This window comes from Platichthys flesus, chromosome 1 (assembly GCF_949316205.1).
Source record: "Platichthys flesus chromosome 1, fPlaFle2.1, whole genome shotgun sequence".
Taxonomy (NCBI): Eukaryota; Metazoa; Chordata; class Actinopteri; order Pleuronectiformes; family Pleuronectidae; genus Platichthys; species Platichthys flesus.
This window is the reverse complement of record NC_084945.1, coordinates 22,756,848-22,776,605: the sequence shown is the minus strand read 5'-3', so window position 1 is coordinate 22,776,605 and position 19,758 is coordinate 22,756,848. Positions and strand designations below refer to the sequence as shown.

General features: G+C 42.6%; 1 protein-coding gene across 1 annotated transcript in view; it reads right to left on the bottom strand.

The window, feature by feature from the left end:
• The window catches only part of wtip (WT1 interacting protein), a 29,168-nt gene that overhangs the window by 6,498 nt on the left and 2,912 nt on the right, over positions 1 to 19,758 (bottom strand). Inside the window, exons 2-7 of the mRNA XM_062389107.1 lie at positions 14,181 to 14,282; positions 4,219 to 4,286; positions 1,976 to 2,038; positions 1,398 to 1,528; positions 1,194 to 1,245; positions 293 to 361 (exon numbers count right to left, since the gene is read on the bottom strand). Of these exons, the coding sequence (XP_062245091.1) occupies positions 293 to 361; positions 1,194 to 1,245; positions 1,398 to 1,528; positions 1,976 to 2,038; positions 4,219 to 4,286; positions 14,181 to 14,282 (485 nt within the window). The remainder of the gene's footprint in view (positions 1 to 292; positions 362 to 1,193; positions 1,246 to 1,397; positions 1,529 to 1,975; positions 2,039 to 4,218; positions 4,287 to 14,180; positions 14,283 to 19,758) is intronic.

Below are 19,758 nucleotides of genomic sequence, written 5' to 3'. Positions count from 1 at the left end.
GGTGAATCCCACTCATCGTCACAAAGTTTGTAGCTCTGACCGAGGTTCACTGTGTGTTAGGGATTGAGTGAGTGTGCACGTGTCTGTGCGGGTGTGCAAAATCGGGTATGTGTGGTTAAAGAGTGTGACATGTGTGTGCAAATATTTGGGAGTGTTATTTCAGCCTAGAAGGTTGAATCATATGCAGTGATGATAACTTGACACAAGTCAAATCACAGTGTGTGTGTGTATATGTGTGTGCGCGCGTTTGTGTGCATGTGTGTGCTATGTGTGTGCTGGAGGATCATCTCACCTCACAGTGGTAACACTCTGTATGGTAATCCTTGTCCATAGAAACCACCCGGATGGTTTCCTCAGAGCCCTGGTGAGACAAGTCAAACAGTCAGATCTTCACACTACATCCCTGATTGAAATGATGGTCCAATATTGTGCTGGTCTGAGGTCTGATTCCTGCTGCTGCAATGTGCCCAACCTCAGTACAGACGGATTCACCACACCTGCTCTGAATACATATGGCTGTATCACAAAGCGTAGGGGAAAGTTTGGATTTTTGGGGTCGGTTTTGGAGGCCCAGTGTTGCAGTAGTTGGCACTATCACTGGCTCCTAGTTCGAATCCTGGCTCAGACGGGGGTTTTGTGTGGAGTATACATGTTTTCCCCCCGTGTCTGCGTGGGTTTTCTCCAAAGTCCAAAGACATGCAGATTGGGGGTTAGGTTAATAAGACTGTCCGTTAGAGTAAATGGTAGTTTTTATTTTATTTCTTAGTATATTAGGCAGAGGTATAATCTAAAAGATAATCTTAGCTCATTTTTAATGATTTATTTAAACATTTTCATTTGGGTTTATTTTCATACATTAAGGACATACTAGTTGATTTTTTTCTGAATGGCATGTAATTTGAAACAAATATGATCTTAGACCCGATGCAATTTTTTAAGTTCAGTTTAAAAAAAAACATCTGATCTTAACATTTACCTTTTTCTAATCTGTGCTGTTATATTTCTTAACCTGATATTAACCAAATGCATCTCATTTCATTTACTATTTAAATGTTTGGTTGACCAGCTCATGGTTTGGTTGGTGAATTCAATATATTCTGGTCCATTTTTCAGCCAGCGGAGCATTTTCTCCCTGAGATGAAGTCCTTAACATATATGTGAGATGCATTCATTCATTCAGTTGTGTTTCTGACCTGGACTGGAAGGATTGGCTGGTTGCAGGAGGCACACTTGGGAGCAAAAACCCTGTTATAGAGGAGAAAATATTTTTATTCCATATTTTTTTTAACACATTTTTCCAGTATAATACCAATTCAAACATTATACAACAGCCACTGGAACAGAGGGACCACTTTGTCTTTTCACACAGCTGGTCACATTTTATTTGTTCTCCTTACGTGTGGTAGTCTTTAACACAGTAGATGTTGTTCTCTACATCCACAGTGAAGGGCACTCCATCTAGACCCTCTTTACACACCACGCAGCGGAAACAGCCTGGATGGTAGGACTTGCCCAGCGCCTGGAGGATCTACACACCCACGTAGAAAGCACACACACACACAGACAAGATAACAGCAAGACTTAGGAGCGAGGCCACTGAGTTCAAGCAGTGTCATACAATGGGCTGCCATCTTCCTTAAAGTCCAGATTAAAAACATGGACTCAGACAGGGTGATGTAATGTCACGTGTCAGGAGGAGATCTGTAATCAAAGATGATCCTCTAGTGAGGGAGACTGTGAGCGTATAAAGATGCAAGACTTAAATGTACCAAGCTGGAATGCCAACTATGTCTGCACAGGATCTGCTTCACTTACGATAAGAACAATAATAAATCAGGCGGAATCAGAAATAACAATATTATTCATGCATCCGGCACAATGTTTTGCCGGTCGAGTTCTAAACTACCAGACACTCTGCACACATCTACCCTCGCTACTCTCATGGACTCTGCCTTTTCAGTGACAAAGCTCTTACCATCTCCATGATGAGGTGACCACACACAAAGCACTTGTCAGCCGTCTGCTGGAAACCAGAGTACTGCGGGTGAGACAAGAGACACAGGATTTATTACACTCAGCAGTGAATAAGGAATCATTTTACGATCAGTACATAACCTTAACTTCATAAACAGAACTGGCTCAGGTGAGTGTGAACCCTCCCTTAACCCCCTTTTCCACAAAAAACAATAAACACAAAACAATAACACCCACTAACATCAGGCGTTTCTCTGCAATGGGAATAGATTCAATCAGTATTCACTCCCAGATCAAATGATGCAGTAGACACGTCCTAACCCTAACCTGGGTGAACACGCCAATTTAAAAGACACACTCCTCTATAGGGAACGGGAAATGAGTCACAACTTCTCAATTTGGGGTAAAATAGGTATTAGGGATGCTGCTACAGGCCTAGACTGCTGGGGGGGAACTCCCATCCTAAGCCCTTTTCTCTCTCTCCAACTCTCTACCTCTGGCCCCCCATGTATTTTTCCCACATCACTACATCTCACTCTGTGTTTTCTCTCTCCCATAGTCTGCGGCCTCTCTCTCTCTATCACTCTTTCTCGTATCTGCAGGTATCTCTGACTCCAGAGCTGCAGGATCCAGATCTGACAGTTCTTGAATAATGATAATTATTCATATTGTAATTATTATTTTCTGGTAACAACCAGTCTGAACTTAAATATGTTCCTAATCTCTCCCATCTTCCCCATTCTCCTCTCACCCCAACTAGTCGAGGTAGATGGTCGCCCACACTGGGTCTGGTTCGGGAAGGGCTTTTTCTCCCCTATAAAAGTTTCTCTCAACAGTCACCAAGTCTATTGGAAAGTCTCTGTGATCAAATATTGTTAGGTCTCTTTTACTTTGTAATGTGCCTTGAGATAATGCAGGAATCTGTGCTGTACGACTAAAACTGAGTTGAGTTGATCTGCTTCAGGACGTTTGTCTTAGAGTGGTCTACAGAGGGCGCTGCTGTGCATGGTAAAATGAACATGAGGTTTCTTTTAGGATCCTTTGTCTATTATTCACCAGGCAGCATTGACCTGAGGCGTTTACACAATTCATTAATCTTCATTCTCCTGAATAATGTTTGTGGTCTTTTTCTGCATTGATAGCACATTCATACACTTACATCTATTCATATTTGGTATCTGCCATGTTTGGACAGTGACCACTCCCCTGGACTAACTGGTGGTGAAGTGCCCTCTGTGCATGACAGGAAACAAAACACCCGGCGATTGTCCCTTTCCCTTCAACCCCACCCCTACAGCAGATAATGAAGGTGACCATCTGCAGCTCACAAGCCCCTTGGGGTCCTGACATGTGGACCAGGTGGAGGTGGGAGGTGGTGATGGGCAGGCTGCCCCCTGCCCCTGACATCTTTACTCCAGACCTACCATCTGCCACCCCCACCCTTGAGACACCCCTGGGGTGACAGGCCAGACTGGTCGAGTCTCAGCTGGGAGAGGAAGGTGGAATGAGATTAGTCTCATCCCGTCACCTGACCGTCAGCATCAGTTTATCACTGAGGGGATCTGATTGTAAATAACAAAAACAGGCGCTTTAGTATTTCCTCACAGATTGTCGGGTGGGGAAGTTGCCTATAAACAGGAAGCTGTGTTGTGAGGTCATTTATGAAGAAATAATTATATTACAGGAATCTTTTAAGAGCTACTTCCTCCATTTTCTAAATCAGTAAGGAAATCTGTCTTATTTCTGTACAATACATTATAAGAATGCTGCAGACCTACAGCATTGAAAAAGTTATCAGAATTATAATTGTTCCTTTTGTTTTCATTTACATTAGATATACTTTTTCAACACTTACCATATAAGAACCGTGAGAGCAGGTTCTGTATCTGCCCTGTTAACCTGAAGCAGATGGACCAGGGCCCGGAGAGCAACAGCTGCCCCACAATACCTCCTCCCACCCTTAATTGTAAGTGCTGAGGAGCAGCACGTGGGGTAATAGAGCTCCTTGGGGATATTTGGGGGAAATTGGTGTGAATTGGAGGGGTGGTGCTAAACTCCTAATTGTAGCTGAAATGTCTGTTTCCTCTGGAGGGTTTCAAAATGCAGCTTGAGATCCTAATCCCTTGTTCTCCTCTCCACCCGCTCCTCACTCACCTCTCTCCACAAGGCAGGGATACGGTGCCATCAGCTCATCTGCTCATCACACAACAAAATAAATATTTCCTGGACACCCAGGTGACTCACCAGGAAATCCTCCTCGCAGTAGACCTTCCCGTTGACGTTGTAGAACGCTTTCCCTCGCAGCCTTCTCCCTGAAAAGAAGACAACTGATTTAATCTCCATTCTATACATGGCCAAATCGCTGCTACAAATACATATGGCCAAAAGTATCTGGACAAACCCTCTGTGTATTTTTAGTGAAGGACAATTCATTTTCATCATTATGTTGGAAAAAGTTACAGCACTAGTAGGAAGCCATCTCAACAGTGCGACCTTTGAGGGAACGTAAACCTGAAACCAATGACCACAAACAAGCAAAGAACACAGAACAACTATCCGTCACTTTACTGAGTAACACAACATACTGTATGCTCCTTTTCCTTCATCTCTCTTTCTTTACGGCCGCAGTAGAAAATCAGCTCAGAGCAGATGGCTGGCCAAGGGTACGCAACATTTTGCCCGTGCCCCCTTTTAATTACTTAGACCATTGATCCCAACAGGAATCCATTCACAACTCATAAACAATCAATACAGCAGGCTGCTTTCCAAACCTCCCCCTCAGAATCTCTCCTCTTCCCTGCGCTGCCATTGTGCGCCGCTCACAGACAGACCAACAATAGCAGACTGGAGGGAGGATGTCCCCATCTTTGACACATGCATGAACACAGGCAGGGCTCTAAACATCAGCAGATGTGGTTAGCCACTGAAAAAATATATAATCAAGATACAAGAGCAGCCCTTTGTTAGATAATGAGCCAAGCTAATACGATCAACAAAGACGTTCTTAGCTGCTGAGTGAAGAAACAACTGTAAGACACAACTTTGTAGGTCTTTTGTCATTTTTTCCCCTACAAAACCCAAACAGAAACCTGTCTACATGACAGTTGGCCCAGCTTTATCATGCAGGATCTGAAGGCCGACTTCCTCTGGGTGAGCCTTCCTTCATCAGAATCCAATCTAACAGGGAAATTCAGCAGCGAGCTGGCTGCTGCTGCCCCCTGCCACACATCGCTCACAGCTCGCCCATTCAAATTCATTCAACAGCAGCGGTGTCTCTCTGGCAGCATCATGACTTCACCCGGGGAAGATGAAGCACACAGATCTCATAAATCTGCTGGATTAGTCAGATTTAATTGTTGAACCCAGCCACCATTGATTTTATGGGTGTCCCAGCATGGGAAAGATGTGCCCCCCTCTTCTCTCTCTTTTTAGCGCTGAAATTTATGCAATCGCTGTATTTCACACACAAACACAGTGTCACGATGCTGGGAGATGGCAATACATTAACACCCACATAAATGGCCAGAGCGGCTAAGGAATGCTGTCCACACAATAGGTGAGACTTTTAAGACTTTGAGACTGAGCAGCAATTAGCATTTTGGTGGCGTGTAGCAAAGAGAAAAGCAAAACTGAGGAAGGAACTCCGTGTGATGCAACTCTTAGGAGACACCGTTTTCTACACTGGGGACTTTGCAGAGGCTAAGCTTGCAGGAGCAGTGAGATTGTAGTGAACAGTGCAGCAGCAGGGGCTGCGAGGTGTTTCTGTGTGCTCGTCTGTGGCCTCCACTCTGCAGTTTGGGGTCTGGAAGGTGAACACAAAGGCCTCAGCGCTGATGACTGTGTGGAGCGCTGCTAGGGGAGCGGGCCGACTGAGCAAACGGGGACATTCTTTCTGCCTGAGGTCACTAGCTGGTCCCATTCAACCCCCCGCACCTCTCCAACACCCGCTCTCTGCCCGCTCCCCTCACAGAGGAGGGAGGAGGGGGAGGGCTCCGGGCCTGCCTCCCTCTCCTCTGGCCTTTTGTCACTCGACAGCACCGAAAAGAAAATTAACACAATCCATTTTTATCACTCTAAGAAAACGAACCTTTATTGACACAATAAATTACTCTCAAAATGAATTTTACTTTTTATTTCCTTTAGAAAAAAGGGAAATTCTATGAATGTGAATATACAGTCACATTACTTGACCCGTCAGGTTGAGATGCGGCTAAGATGTAAGATTTCTTATCATTTGATTGCTTCCTTTTGCGTTTCGGGTTTCTTGGTTCTTTTTTGTTATTTCACTCAGGTAGACATGGGGAGGTTTCTGGATCCGGCGGTGCACTGCATGGTCGGTCCAGATCTCCTCATGTTTTGTTCTTTTTGACCATACTCGCACTCTCCCACAGTTTAATTTAATAAGAATTTAATAAAACCAATTTTACTTTGACCGTAACTCATTCCACCTCTGTGCTGCAGTCACTGGGTTGAGCAGAGTTACAGTTTGAGATTGAGGCCAGTAGAGTCAGGATTAGTGATAAATGCCTTTCGCTCGTCTTGCTCACAGTAAATCATGTTATTACCACTGATGTTCTAAGACTCTGACCTCTGCTCTCCTTAAAACTGGTTGTTTACAACTTTTGGTCATTTCAGAATTTGACCATGTTGCAATGAAATGAGTGTTAGTCTGGCTAGAGTGGACTGATGTGTCACAGAGGAAAAGGTATTATTCCACTAAATTCTCATGTGGTACAGCTGGATTCCCACAGAACAAACGGAAACAAGCTTTTTTGCCGGATTAAACCAGCAAAGTTTTCTGGTAGCCATCAAACGCTCTCAGGAGGAAGACACTCCATCACTGAGTTTAATTTCACATTTCAGAGCCAAACAAGTTCAATGCAGCACTTTCAAAGATTTGATATGGGGGCTGCGTATCTTCATGCACTGTTAGGGCCTGTTTAAGCCCGTCCTTCCTCCTGCTTTGGATCATGTTAGACATGTCGACTGTTCAATGGTTTCTGATATGAAATATAGCTTTTCACCTGCCCTAACCCTAACCATTCATTATAGCAGCTGACTCTGACAACTAAGTTATTCAAGTAGGACTTGTTTCCATTTTCTGGTGTCAAGGTTTTGTTTAGTTTTTTTACCCATTTCCAGTCTTAAACTTCTATTGTACTTGCTGTTAAGTAACAAGTATGAATGATATCACACTTGATGAACAGGAAACTTAGCTATAATCAACTAAGATATGAGTCGAGGACGGGCTCAAGTTAATGTAAAGCTATCAGACATGCACTGAGGTCTGGACTTTGCGAGAACGCAAATGTCTTAGTGAGGCCAATGCGAGCTAGTGGTCATGTTAATGCCACTTCAAACACATGGTGGATGTGAAACCAGGATAATGCAAATATCTCAGGATAAAACAAGATGTGCCATTCACATATAAGACACTGAAGAAAATGTCAACTTGAAAAGAGCTTTTTGTGATAAGGGCCAACGTGTCAATGTGATGTAAATTTCATGTCTAGTATTTATCGATTACCTTCGTTGAACCTGTGGCATCATATCCGTCTCAAATGAGGGACAGCTGTAGTAAAGTAATATGACGAAGGTTGTGTTTTCACCTGTCCACCTAAATGTGAACATGTTTGACTACATATGGAACATGGAGAATAAAATATTGAACCCATGACACATTCCAAACACTGATATACTGGGACTTTGTAAACATAAACAATGTGTTACCGTTGCAACATCTAAATCCCCTTTGCAAATGCTGTGACAAAAGTTGGGTCATATCAGGTCACATTCCTTGTATTTGTCAACTTCCTATTGGTCATACGCCTGTTGATGTGTTCCAACATGTGATAACTCTTCCTCTTTGTGGAGGGGGTGTCCCTGAGTATATGTAAAACATTGTTAACAGTACTCGACCAGTAGGGCATTAATGTCCACCTCAAAGGTTGCTGTGCTTTCATAAGGTACTATCCCCAGAACCTAATCGATAGCCCTGGTCACTGCAGTAGAAAAGCACAGAGTTTCAGCAAAGGTTTCTAGAGCCTGACGGGGATGTTCTGTGTTGAAAACGCAGCTCAATTCCGTCCAGCTTTTTCAAAGTACAGCTATAGGGGAAAGACTGGTACAAGAGTGGCAGGAATTGCAGAGGCTGACATGTCATCAACTGTGCAGAAGAAGAGGAGATGCGGAAAGGAGGGATGAGTGTGTATCTGTGTGCATGTGTGTGAGAGATGTAGTTCGCACTGGTAAATTTAATAATATCTTCTAGTCTGTGAATCTTGGTTTATTTTCTCACCTTGCATGTTTGAGATGTGGAAAATAAATGAGCTGTGAGATCTCTGCTGATGAATTTGAATGCTTTCCAAAATTTAGAGAAGATTTAAAACTATAGTTTGTGTCAGCCTCGTTTCAGTCACCATTTTCTTTGTCCATATTATGTTCATGAGTAGGTGGACTGACAGATTGCTAATGTAGCTGAAAGTGCAGGATAACATTTCCACAAAGCAAACCAACACAGAGGCACACACACACACACACACACACACACACACACACACACACACACACACACACACACACACACACACACACACACACACACACACACACACACACACACACACACACACACACACACACACACACACACACACACACACACACACACACACACACACACACACACACACACACACACACACACACACACACACACACCTGTAAAAATCTAGGCAGCAGTTTCTAGATACAACATTTGTCTCAGCAGCCGGTCTGCCCATTACTATTCAAAAGAAGAGGAATCCAACTACAGGGCGACAAGCACAATGTAACCCGAAAGTTTAAAAAAGGTGCTAAAAATACAATGCTGCTAAAGGCTTGCTGGCTATCGCCTCACTGACCACCGGATAATGAGATAGCTTGGTTGCATCTATCAACATGCTCACTATTATAACAACATGTTTCATATACAACCATTTTAAACAATCTAATATCAACCTTATACAGTCAAAAAGTATCTCCCTATTTGTATCATGATCCAGTTACTTCTAATAAGACTGCTATAATTAGTGTGCATGTAAACATTGTGTATGACTGCAGGAACACAAAGAACTGAACGTTGCCTCTTTTTCAGCGTTCTCATTGCCACTGGCTGCCAGGTGCAATGGGTGGTGCTGAATGATTTGAGAAATTCAAGCCTCTGAGACCTCTGCTTCTGCCTGTGCTTTCAGAGGCTGCCTGGATTACTGGAACCAAGAAATGAGTCATCAGCTTGTGTGGTTGACAGTCTGCTCATCCAGCCAGAAGCTAAGTGTTTATGCTTTGTATTTTTTAAGGGATGCTCATTTATCGAGATCCTGCGTGACAGTCATACAGAAAATATATATTCTCTGCAGCTGACTTGCAATTATTCACCAGCAAAACTGGGGAAAGTGGAGCTCCTTCCCCTAGAGTTTCGGATGCAGAGCGACACAAATGCCTTCTTTCAATGGCCCTTCAGAAATCGCGGTGAGAGGCGTTAGACTCGCTCTGCACTTATTTAACTTTTATGCCACTGCACAACTTCTGTACAATTCAGAAATTCTTAAAATCAGCCTTAAATCCTAAAGGTGCATCTATTTGTGTATAAAGCATGTGTGTCTGTGTTCATATGCATGCACTTCTCTAAGCATGTGCTGCTTTAGTGTGAGCCCATGCCAGGCCTGCCCCCTCTGATAAGCAGGTCTGGTACACTTTGTGACTGTCTGATTGAGGTCCTCCAGGGAAGGCCCGGCTGAAGTGGAGGGGGTAGTTTGCATTCTTGGCCATTTCATGAAAAAAGGGTGCAACCATGGGAGTAAGCCAAGAGGAGGGCTCAATTATGCATGGTTAAACAAAGCCCAAGGCTACCAGCGAGCAATGTCTCAGCAAACTCACTGCCTCTTTCTGGAGCTCCAGACTCCAGGAGGACCCCAACTCAATGGCAAAGTGGAAATACAACAAAAAACATAAAAAAATAAGAAAACAAACCGGGACGTACAAACGTATCTCCTGATAAATCACTGGAATTGTGTTGTGGCAAGTGCACGCACATTGAAACTAAACTTCTCAGAGGCCTACAAAACAGTGCTTAAAAGCAAACATTTCCATTCACATGAGGTCAAATCTGACATCCAAGAGTTTACAGTAACAATAAACCATCTCGAGAGGCGAGGCGGCTTGTGAAGCCATCAACGACGGTTTACTCCGAGCAAAGAAAATGTCTCAACTAATTCTAGACCTGATTTCTCAAATATACACAGCAGTAATCCTCTCAGGAGCCAGCTGTGGAGTACTGAAGTCCCACATTTAATATTCTAATGATGTAAATACCCCCTATTGGTATCCATTCATTTTTTTGTAGGCTACAGCTATACTTCATAGTTTGAAAAAGCCATTTTCAAACTAAATAAATCTTTGTCCACGCAAGCATTTTGGCTCTGTATCAGTTTATTTCCCCATCCATACTAACACGCCTGAAAACACATATCACGTGTCCAGTCCCTACACTGGGAATGCGCTGTCCATTTACACAGTTTGCGCCAATAAAAAAATGTCTTCTATGCATGTAAGCTTTTGCATTATTGTAAAATGAAGAATTTGACAGCACAACAGCTGTTCGCAAAGACAACAGGCTACTCAACGCTTGTTATTGATAATCCATGTTGTGATCTTCTGTGGCAGCCAAGGCTAATGCAGGTTTTCTTCCCGAAAGGGGTCATGTGATAGGAGCCTGACAAATCAGCAATGGCTACATTGTGACCAAAAAGACTCAATAAGCAAGTGGTTGCGAGTATCTATGTCGCCCTTTCTAAACATCTCCATTTCCCCTTCCTGCCTAAGGGCATGGTCACACATACGCAAATGTGAATATCGGGAGTCGATGTTCATCAGATTTGAACTCCGCGAGAAGCCACGCTGCGATTTGATTCAGCCTCTGCTACCAGAACAGGGCCGGCAGCGGTTCTAAACTTCTCTGTTTCAACGCCAGGTTTTTCCGTAGCAGAGTTTATTTGCTTTTTAAATGAAAACGTAGCCTCAGTGTTTGGAGGAAATAATCATGCAGATCTGATTTGCATAGTCACAGTGTTTAGTTTTGCCTAAACCCTCAAAACATAATTAACCCTTCAGGAACAGCAGTTCCACCTTAACCAGGTCAGAGGTGACTTTTCCACAGCAAACCCCACAACTTCAGCAACTGGACACTCAGCATCTGGCCCCTCATTCTTCAGACACACAATAAATCGGAAAGTATGTGGCTTTGGTTACATGTAAATTATAGGCAGTTCTTCCAGGGCCCGGGTGGGTGGAGTGGAGGATCGGTATCCATGCATAGTGCACATATGAATGGAGGCAACCTGGCTAAAAAGCTTTCTCCTGATATCTTCCTCTTGTTTCCCTGGGAAACAGGAGAGGAGGGCTGGAGTCAGGTGACAGGGACGTCCAAAAAACACACACACACACACACTCTATCTATACTGTACATAGAGCTGAGGAACAGATTTAATTACAGTTTTAAAGACCAAATAGTGTCAGCATTTTTCTTCTTGGTGGCATTATTAGCTTGTTCCCGCTCAACGTAACTGAGTTACCCAGTTATTCTACAACTTTTTATAAACAGCAGATGTTTTGATCCACACAAACACCATCTGAGACAGAAAGCTGGGGAACCTAATGACTATTTCAGCAGAGACAGCAGCAGTGGAAGTCGAGAGCAAGTGTGTACAAAAGACAGAGAAATCTGAAAACAGATTTACAAGGTCCAGAATTTGTTTGATCCGATATGGATTTCACTCACAAACCAATATTCGCAGAGAACTAATGAGATACACTGCACAAGGAACCTTCTAACCTGCATCATCAAAGCATGAATGTTTACATTAAGAATTGACCCTCAAGCGGTATCAATGCATATTTTATTTACATTATCACCAAGTGCGGAGGATGCACAGAGCAGAGTTAATTTGCCCGGTATCAAGGCAAGTCAACAATCCTGAAAAGGTAAACAAATCCAGGGCTATAGTGTTTTCAGTTTAAATCAATTAACCAGACAGCAAGTGTTTGTTTTTGTTCTGTTTTGCCATATTGTGGGAAAACAGACACACACACACTGTTGTACTTGCATCTTAATGAGAAACTAGTAATGCATTCCCTAGGGTCTATGCTATGCCATGGTCCACACACACACACTTACACACACAATGCAAGCAGGTATCTGCCTTCAGATACGCCAGTGGTGGCAATGGAGCAGCTCCTTCCGCTTTTTTCATCTTAGCAGAAGGAATGGTCGACCAATCAGAAATAATATGTGATTATTGTGGAAAACATTGAAACATCTGTATAGGTTGTAGTAAGTTAAATTACAAACTAACCAGTCTTAATGACCATTTGTCCTCACTTTTTATGAACAACGTTAGGGGCTCACAGCAACCACTGTCGAAACCTTTGACCACATGAGATGAAGCATGAGTGCTACATGTCAGTGTTCAAAAGCAGCAAGTTTAGTTATTAGTTGGCACAGTAATACATATTCAAACATTGACGCATATAGTCATACAGTCAGAAGTTGCAGCTACAGTTGTGAGGCACAAACCATAGCAGCAAATTGAATGCATTTATAAAGTGATTTTCCATTTATAAAGTCTTTAACGACTAGGCAAAATGCTTTGCATGACAAGTCACATTCACCAATTCTCATACATATACAGCGCTTATATACTGTGTATATATATATATATATATATATATATATATATATATATATATATATATATATATATATAACGTGTATACATACAAACACAGTGCTCCTCTGTCACATCCCATTCACTTCACACCGTGATGGAACAGCCATGAGGGCTAAAGAATCAAGGGATTGAGCCATTGCCACAAATTGAATAAAATCCCTCCCACTCTGCATCTGATCAGAGACATGTTACACTTATTACGTTTAGAATCAGTGTACTATGTTCATTCTAAGGACCATTATCTCCAATGTCCATTAGGAATCAATGCACATAAATCCACTTAGACATCACAGAAAAAAGACGCTCTATACAACCATAGAACTAAAGAATTTCATAGATCCAAAGCTACATAATTCAGCACATGTTCGATGGCAACAAGTTTCAGAACACTCAAGTCAATGGTCAACTGAAGCAAATAACAAATAGCTTTGATGATCACGCAAATAACTGGATGGATGACGCCAGGGCTTTCTATTTCTCTGGACTGCAAATATAGAGCATCAAATGTGTATTGGTGATTTATCAGCAGGCAGTTAACTGGATAGATCATTCTGAGAAGCCATTAACATTGAAGGTCTGATCAAGCTAAGTATAGAAAGCAGCTCCGAGTCTAATACATAGTGATTAACTGATGCTACAATCCAACAAAGGCATCGACACACATTGCTGCTGTACTCACGAGGCCAAGAGTTAGAGACAAGATATCAGATATCAACACAGGCATCAGAGCTGCCTCCAATGTTACCGAACAGGTTGTTTAATCGGCTAGTTGGTAAATCTATGATACACCGTCTTGAAAGTGTACTGGTTAAGATTAAATTGGTCTTTTCTTTCATCTGAAATCCCTTCTTCTTTGCTGCTCAAAAACAGCAGATATGCTCTACTGCCACTGTCAAGTAGTGTTTTTAGAGCGCAGAGAAGAAGTTATTTCCAGTAGTGCAGCGAAATTTCAGCAGTTATAGATGACTTCTCCGGTCTTCACTAGTGTCGCCAATTACAACCTGAGCAATCTCATAAAAGCTTTTTAATAACCATCACAAGAAAGAACACAAGGGGGTAACCAAGGCAACGAAGGGCAGCAGCAAACTTTGGAAACAACGACAAACTGGTCGAGTTCCCTGTTGTGTATTCCTTGATTTCTTTAGTTTTGTTCTTTTACAATTGTGATGTTAAATTCAATCATAAAGGAAGTTCTATGGCATTTATTCACTGTATGCATTTGTTTTTCCTGGATTTAACCTGAGTCAGGCAATACAAGAAGGATTAGTAACATAAAACTGTTGAAACATGTGATAACTAAGACGTTATTTTTGTAAATGCACTGGGATCGGCTGATACACAAAGTCCAGGTATTGGAATCAGTATCGAGAAGGAAAAAAGGGTATGGCAACATCTTTAACAATTTTTCCTATGATTTCATATATATGGAGTGGTACTTACCACAGGAGCAGCAGGTGAAGCAGTTTGTGTGATACAGGTTCCCCATGGCCTGGCACGCTTGGCTGGCTCCATACACACCCTTCCCACATTTGATACAGATACCTGTTACACACACAAACAGAGACAGTTAGTTAAGGTATAGTTAGTAAAGATACTCACTAACACTCAGCCTCTTACATCCTGCGGCGACATAAAAACATTAAACAGTTCAAACAGCTTTGTCTTTGTCAGGTTTTATATCGTTTGATTCTTTGACTCCAAAGCAAAGAACCTTCTGTGAGCACTGATCTGCTTCTGCTTTACGCTGAATGTTAGAACCGCTTTGAGATGGTGGGAATGTTTAACTAGCGATTCAGTGAAGAGATGTTTGCTACAGTTCTTGTGTGCCCCATTAGAATCAAACAATCGCTGGACATGCTGCAGGCTTTGTCAGAGCTTTGCTGGAAAGCTGATCAAAAACAAACCCCAAACTCTGCCAAAGCCTGTGTGCATTCCTGTAATTATGCAACACTCAAATTAAATCTGAAAAAGATGAAGTAACAAATATCATCACTACTGTATTTCCACAGGCAGATTTCCTCTGTTCTTCTCTCTGTGTCTTCTGATGCCATTTGAAAACCAGAATCACTATGAAACGAAAATATGTCAAAGTAAGTTGAGACCAAACTGTCTCAAACATAAAGCATGAAGCAGACTAAGAGATAACTCTTAATGATTTCTATTGTGTAACCTTAATTTTTGTAATTTCCATGCATTACATCATACTGTTTGAGGGCAGCCTACTTTAGGAAAGATTATTACGGATGTGAGGGGATTGTCAGGAAGGGCAGACCGTGTTCTTCCACACATTTAGTTTCCTTGTTACAGCAACGTCTGACTTGACTTTGAGAGGACCTGGTCTTTGCAGGTAATCAGGTTTGACTTGACTATGTTATATAAATCAACAACAAGAACATTAACCGATGAAAAAGATGAAAAAGTCGGTATATTATTATTTATTCTGACTATTTAAAATTCCAGACTTTCTCGGTCAAATTAAACTAATTATCTGTTTAACTCTAATGCTGGCAACATACATAAAAACCCACCAGTGTAATCAGATAATGGTGAAAATAACAACTGCTCCCACCCTTACATCAATGTTCCTCACCCAAATAAGTAATGTACACTGCAGCATGCATGACAGGGGACAGTTTCATTTGTGTTACTGGAGGTTTAACTCTGTTGCTAAAGGAGAAGAGAAGTTGTCATGGAAGGGTTATTTTTAATACAATTTACTTTTCATAGTTTGTCCCAGGAAGTGAAACAACCATCTGATTGCAACTGTCCCAATATGAGTGATGCACAGACTGACTCAGAGATCCCCAGGTACATGTGTATATAAGCCTGAACTAACCAACTACACAAACAGTGGCCAAAGAGTATCTGAAAGCAGCCGAGGCAGCAGACCAACAATCTCCAAACTCTTGTGCACACGACGACCTCCACCGGGGTCACATTCCTGAGGGAGTGCAGGGTCAAAGCCTTGGTGGGGTGAGTCCAGGGTCACAGTGCCCACAGGACACAAGATCTCACAAGATCCCAACATGAGAGCTGCACACCAACATCCCCCCCCCCCCACCACCACCACCTCCCACAGAGACATCTTACTTGTATGTAAAATAGACACGACTCAGGAAAGATCCAGGACAAGGATAAACTTCTTTCTGTGACGCAACCGTGGAATTCCATGGCTATCTGAGGCAATAATTTCCCTTTCATAAACACGTCCGGGCACAAACTGTGACATTGTAAAAGAACAGATAACGCACAAGGGTACAGGAAAACCATCCGAAGGTTACATGTCTTCCCTTTAAACCAGACGTATTTGTACAAATGAATTAGTCTGCATCAAAGTTAAATATTGGCCTTTCCTGCTATAACCTGAACCTGACTGCACTTAACAAAGATAACAGAGCGAAACGGGAGATAAGAATGAACAAGTAATCTTTAAATGATCATAAGTGGCTTGAACAGTTTTGCCAAAATAAAAGTCGATGATTGCCAACAAAAGGAGGAAAAAAGCACAGGTTCCTTTGGCCAATAAGAATTTAAAACAGGGTCTCTAACAGGGAGCAGGAAGCCAGCTGACCGAAGCTGTCAACAATGAATGAATCATTTACTTCTGCAGATTCATTCTTAGAATATAAAATGTTATTCCTCAGGAGACTCACTCTGGTTGAGTGTAGGTAGACTATGCTTTTATTATTCATAAGAAATAGACACTTGGAGGTAGTAATATTTATAAAAAAAATAGAATGACATTAGGGGAGCACATATCTCTGCAAAGGCCCAAACAGCTCCCTTATGATCCACACTTACATCCAGATTGAGATTAGGATCTGCACCAAAATTGCATGTATTAAATTCCATTGGTAAGAAATGGGAGCGATTTGCCCTGAGAACATTTACACTAATACAGTGTGGGTCTTATCTTTCTGTAATGATTCATCTTTCTGTCCACCTGTTGCAACACAGAGCCATTTACGCAGCCTTGACCAAAAGGATTCACACAGACCGACCAAGTACGACCGAGCCATTACAACATCTGTCTAAATGCCCACCAGTCGAGTCACTGATTCTCTGTATCACACAGTCGACAGCTAATGGACAGCAACAATAACAAAACACATGACAGTGGTGAATCTATGTCAGTCAAACAAACCTGGGGGTTCTAATGGCAATATGAGAGATGAGGCAGGAGAGATAACAGCTACCCTCTAAATCCTTATGTCATGTCCTCAGACAACACACAGAACCTCCCTAAATTGGTGATAGGAGATGCTCGGCCTGTCTGAATGCATGTCTGAATTGGTGAATGTAACTTTTGCTTTAAAATGCTTTCAGAGGCCGTTTAATGTAGAGTGCACCTCATTTATCAGTTGGCAGAAAAGGAGTCTTTTACATATTTATTGGTTTCTGCAATTTGACCAATGTGAACTTTTATCTTACAGAATAGACGTTGCAGATAGTGCCTACATTTATGTTTACATTTGACATAAAACCATTAGAAAACCTTATTTTAATTTAATGTTATTTATGATAAAGTTAATATTTTAACTGTTAAATATCTAGCCTTGGTTACATTTCCTTACCATATTGGTTTGATAGCAACATCTTAGGAATCATGACAATTTTTTTTTTTTACTACCTAATATTGTATTGGCATCTGCTCCCAAAAGCCCATATGGGTCAAGACCTAGTTTAATTGCTGTTTTCAAGTGGTATTGTTTAAATCCTTTTTAAACTCTCCCTGCCTTCTTAGCTCTTATTTTGTATTTCTTTTGAAATAATTGATTTATGGCAGTGCTGTTACTCACATAGCTCTCTGGCTTTGACTCTCTACCCAACAGCTACACTGAAAAAGTATGATTTATTTATATAGCTATATCAACACGTTATTCACTCTGGTTGAAACTATCCTGCGCTTATTTAAATAAATATATATACAGCTAGATTTATTTCATCTACAAGGAATTTTCTATTTGTCATGAGAAAACCACTGAAAACAACTGTAAATGGGGCTAAATGGTCACAAGAGTCCAAATGTGATTTGTAATGATTTCTACACATGCTTAAAGTCCCAAAGGCTCTTTTGAGTGAGGATGTGGTTATCATCATTTTAGAGGAGAGCTAGAAAATCTCTGGTATTCATTTAAAACAGGATGTTGAATCTCTTATGTGTAGATTTCCTAACATGTCCATGTGGTCAGGACAGGGTCCCGTGTCTTCACTGGAGTTAAAAGTAAACCAGCATCACTTAAGTGGATGCGCTTAAATTCTTTAACCTTCGCAAATCAGACCCTGTTGTTAAGATTAAGTCCTGCTGGTTTTTAGAAGCAGGATTTTTGGATCTTAATCTGATCTTTCTGATGTGATGCTGCCATAGCATGATAATACTCATGTTTTTCAAACATACCTGACATTGTGTCTCCAAGCTCACCGAACACGACCCAGGACGTGCTGTGAGTTGTAAAAAGGTTTGCACAGCCTGAATCACAAAGCTCTACTGACCACTGAGTGTGACTTTGACCCTTTACGGCTCAATATCAGACCAGCCCCTGGAGATATGAGCAGGGTACGTGAGCACAGTCAATAAAAAAAACAAGAGGGTGGAATTTATAGAGCGATGGAGATTGCAAGTATGCTGATCCAAATGTTGCCAAATAATTTAAAACCTCTACACGTCTTGTAGAAGTGATTCAAGCGTTGCAGGTCCATGTATCCCCCAAGGACAAAATAATAAATCACAGTGAGGCTCTCCAACATCAGAGCCTGAACATAGGTCATCATTTCATGAGAGGAGTCCTTCCCACACCAGATTATGTGTGTTTAACATTCAAGCGGGGGCTGCAGAGCGGGCAAATGTGCCGCTGTCCACAAGTCAGCACGTCTGTGTGTGGGTGTGTGTGTGTGTTTGTGTGTGTGCGTGCGTCAGGCATGTGCATGACTACTGCCATTATAATTCTGGGCAGGTGATCAGACTTGACCCCCACCAACTATGTCTGGCCCGCCAGCCAAGATCGTGTGCCAAGTGTCTGGTGTTGCCCCCGCTCCCCACTGGCTGGTTAATGAAGGGCTTCGCGGGGGAGTCAGGGCAGGGAGGTGGGGGTGGTGGTGTTGGTTGTGGCGGGGGTGGGATGGGCCTCACTACTCTGCCACTTCAATTCCGGAGCCTGTATCGGGCCAGCTGTTGATTCACAACTCCGTCCTTCGCCACCACAACAAACAGAGCCCACACAAGGGCCGGCCGGCTGGCAGAGCGGGGCAGAGCAGGGCCGTATGAGACACGCCCCCCCCCCCTCAAGAAAAGGCCCTGGCGATCAATTTCTCCACTGTCGCTACTGAAACAGAGCTGTCTCTATTGGGGCTCGGTGTGTGTGTGTGTGTGTGTGTGTGTGTGAGTGTGTGTGTGTGTGTGAGAGTGAGAGAGTCTGACTGCATTCTTCCCTCCCGTCCCTCTCTCCATCCCCACTTCCACCCATCTTGCTTCTTTCTCCATCACCCCTTCCCACCCCCCCCCCCTTTTTCTCTTCTTTCCTTCCTGTCTTCCATCCTCCCTCCTCTCTCTCACCTGCTCCCCTGGAACAAATCAACAGCTGTCTCAGCCTCAACATGAGCAAGTGCACCGGCCATAAAACAAGCCACTGTTCTCTGGCCTCGGCCATTTGTCGGGCTGCCGATTTAAAAAAGGTGGGCGGTGACATCCTCGGCGGCCTCTCTGGAGCTGCTGCTGCTGGTGCAAACATGTTTGGTCTCTAACTCCCTTATCACAATAAACCACGCCACAAAGTCCAGTTCTTACAGGAAAATCTTTTAAAGTAAACCCTAGATAAAAGAGGAAGTCAGTAGTTGAGCCAACACATGCTTTCATTCCAAAATGCCTTTCAGATCCCATAACGACAAACATTTTTAATTTTGGGCGGCCCCCAGTGTGAGATTCACATCCCCGCTGTAACTCATCAAACTGTACTTGACCACAGTCTCTTTTCCCCCATGCTCCAGAGGACAACTGTATTTCCAACAAGCCCACACCATG